A 2,707-nucleotide genomic window follows, 5' to 3' on the forward strand; every position below is an offset into this window, starting at 1 on the left:
CAAATGTACACACAGAGTATGTACACTAGTAAAGCTCGAAATGAAGCTTATGTCTGCTAGCCCCAGAAATAAATTAATATGCAGTAAACAGAGGAGTCAGAAACACTTACTCCAAGTGTGAACACATATTTGATTGCAGGACTGTCTTTCCCAGAATGACCTTATAAATTAAACAGTGTAAATCTCAAGGAAGTGTTTTCTGAACATTTAGATTCACTGTGAACATTAGGGTGCCCTTCAAATTAACATCTAACATTATTAGCCTGTTGTTGGACATGAACTGCTTCATTACTATGACTGAGAAAACATACACATACTTTGCTAAAACACAACTTTTAAAAAGAACATAAAGAACAGTTTAAATTCCTGAGATGTTAAAATTAAAATAACAAGACTTAAACTAGGATATTGAGTCTACATATGGAAAAGCAAAGCGCTTAAGAATAGTAAATAAAGCTCTTTACTTTGATGCTCAGAGGCACAATAACAAGAAAGCACCCAGAAAGTGCTGAATAATATGTAAATGTGCTATACTACCTGGATTTTGCTGAACTAATTCTTACTTACAACCTTGTCTCAGTTTAAATCCTCGCCCCTCAGGGAGGTAGTTCCTCCTTTACCACATTGACCATGTGGTTATTATATTCAAGAATATTGGTATCTACTTCATCTCTAACGACATGCACTCTCTTACAATGATCTGTGCAGGTCTTCCCTACTAAACGGTTAAGTTGCATGAGGGCACTGACTATGATTGCCTCATTTTCTCCTTTGTAACCAGTGCCTGGCAAAATAGATAATTCTGGATTAACCAGTTAAGCAATGAATACATAAATGAAATAAAGATACACACATCCTGAACTAGAATGTGAAAATAGGAAACATTAACTGGGGAAATTAGCATTCATAAAAAGAATAGGACAAAAGCAGAAGGAAGCCACTAACATACTTCATGTCTGTTTACGAATCTGAAATAAGCAGTTTTACTTGATCAGAGGAGCAAGTGTACAGAAATCCAAAGTCTCACATATTACATAATGCTCACCTTCAGGTTACTGATTATATGCAAAATAAGGCTGTTGCTCAATTTTTTAAAGCTACAAGCATGTCCAGTCTCATTTAAAAAAAAAAAAACAAGCAACATGTTCTCAAGCTGATTGTTTCCCAATTGGAACAGAGGCTAAAACGTATTACAGTGGCACTTTTCATTTGGGAGCTACTCCATCAGAAATGATGCGACATGGAGTCACTTAGCAAGGACAAATAAATGAATTGTGGTGAATGAGTAGACCCATCAACTTTATCAGCATTACTGTGAATTTTAAAATACTCTTAGTAAATGATACAGAAACAGGTATGAAACATGAGAATTAAGAGTCTGAAACAAGTGACCAAATTAAAAGCCATGGTTATTACATCTACAATTATATAATCTGCAGTTTTATGAATGGTCTTTTCATGCGATCTTGTCCTGTACTTCCTCTAAGACACCACAGTCATTCCCAATGATTCCTGATCAGCCCACTGGATTCTTTCCATCATTTTCTTGCTAATTCCCCCATTTGGCTTACCTGTAGTGTCGGGAAATCTCCTCTTCCACCTGGGTAATGAAATCACACTTGGTACATGAGTGTTCCTTGCTTTCCTTGACAGCTTGCTGCCCATCCAGTCCTGGCAGGTGATTGGCTTCTTGTTTGACATCCGATGCTTGAGGCTCATGCATGCTCTCATAGTGAAAGAGGAGCACATCTACATCAGGGGTGGAGAACGAGCACTGGTGGCACTGATGTTTGACTCTCGAGTTCCCAGCTGCCCCAGGAGACAGGTGCAAAAGCAAGAGCGCACAGTGGGAACAATTACTTTTTCTACAAGCAAATGGATAAGTAATTTCTCCAAGGTGCTTTTCTGGGCTGCAAAGGCCTCTGGGACAGAATGGACAGTGTTTGATGGTGCATTTATGAATGTTATGGAGTTGCTGATAATGACGGAGAAGCGGCCCCACTACAATTACATCAGGGCCATGGCTTTTGGAGTATCTAAAGTCGCAGAACTGACAATTGTAGCTTGTTACCATATTATCCTCAGTTCCCTTGCTGGAGAAGTCCTTCTTTTTAGCCCCACTGGAGCCCTTGTCTGCCTTGGCCATCGGTTCCCCTTCTGTACTCTTGGCTAGATCATTCTGATTAATGACAGAGCCCCTGCAAAGCTTATCATTCAATTCTGGATTAAGGCCGCTTGACTGCGCTCCTCCATGCTGCTTGCCATAATGTTCTAGCAGTTTAAGGGAGCTACATGACTCACAGCTGAAACTACAAAATTTACACCAGTAGTAACTGGTGGCCTCGGTACCATTTTGTCTTGAGGAATCAAGGGGCTTGATGGGCACTGAGTAGCCAACAGGAGTGTCATCTCCTGCCTTGACCGTAATCTTGTCCTGCCACTTTCCCAAGTCTCCAGAATCACTGGGTCGAAGTGCAGGGATGGATTTGTTAGAGTTTTTCTCTGAAGGTTTTGCACTCTCAGAGGAGGGGAGAGAAGCTTTTATTTTGTTCGGGTGAGTCTGAAGAAAATGCTGTTCTAGTTCAGTTGATGAGTTGCCCATATAGGTGAAATTGCAGAATTTACAGCGGAAGTACTTGGTGTTTCCTTGGCAATCTGGTGTTTTCCGTCCAATGCCAATGAATGTTCCACCTGAAGTGACCTGGTA

General features: G+C 40.4%; 1 protein-coding gene across 10 annotated transcripts in view; it reads right to left on the reverse strand.

Moving 5' to 3' along the window:
* TRPS1 (transcriptional repressor GATA binding 1) overlaps nucleotides 1-2,707 on the reverse strand; it is a 237,187-nt gene that overhangs the window by 172,918 nt on the left and 61,562 nt on the right. For all 10 annotated transcript variants that reach the window (XM_073229991.1, XM_037010821.2, XM_037010820.2 and 7 more), the window contains one exon: nucleotides 1,572-2,701. In XM_073229991.1, coding sequence (XP_073086092.1) covers nucleotides 1,572-2,701 — 1,130 coding nt within the window. The remainder of the gene's footprint in view (nucleotides 1-1,571; nucleotides 2,702-2,707) is intronic.

The sequence above is a fragment of the Manis javanica genome, chromosome 2, assembly GCF_040802235.1.
Source record: "Manis javanica isolate MJ-LG chromosome 2, MJ_LKY, whole genome shotgun sequence".
Lineage (NCBI taxonomy): Eukaryota > Metazoa > Chordata > Mammalia > Pholidota > Manidae > Manis > Manis javanica.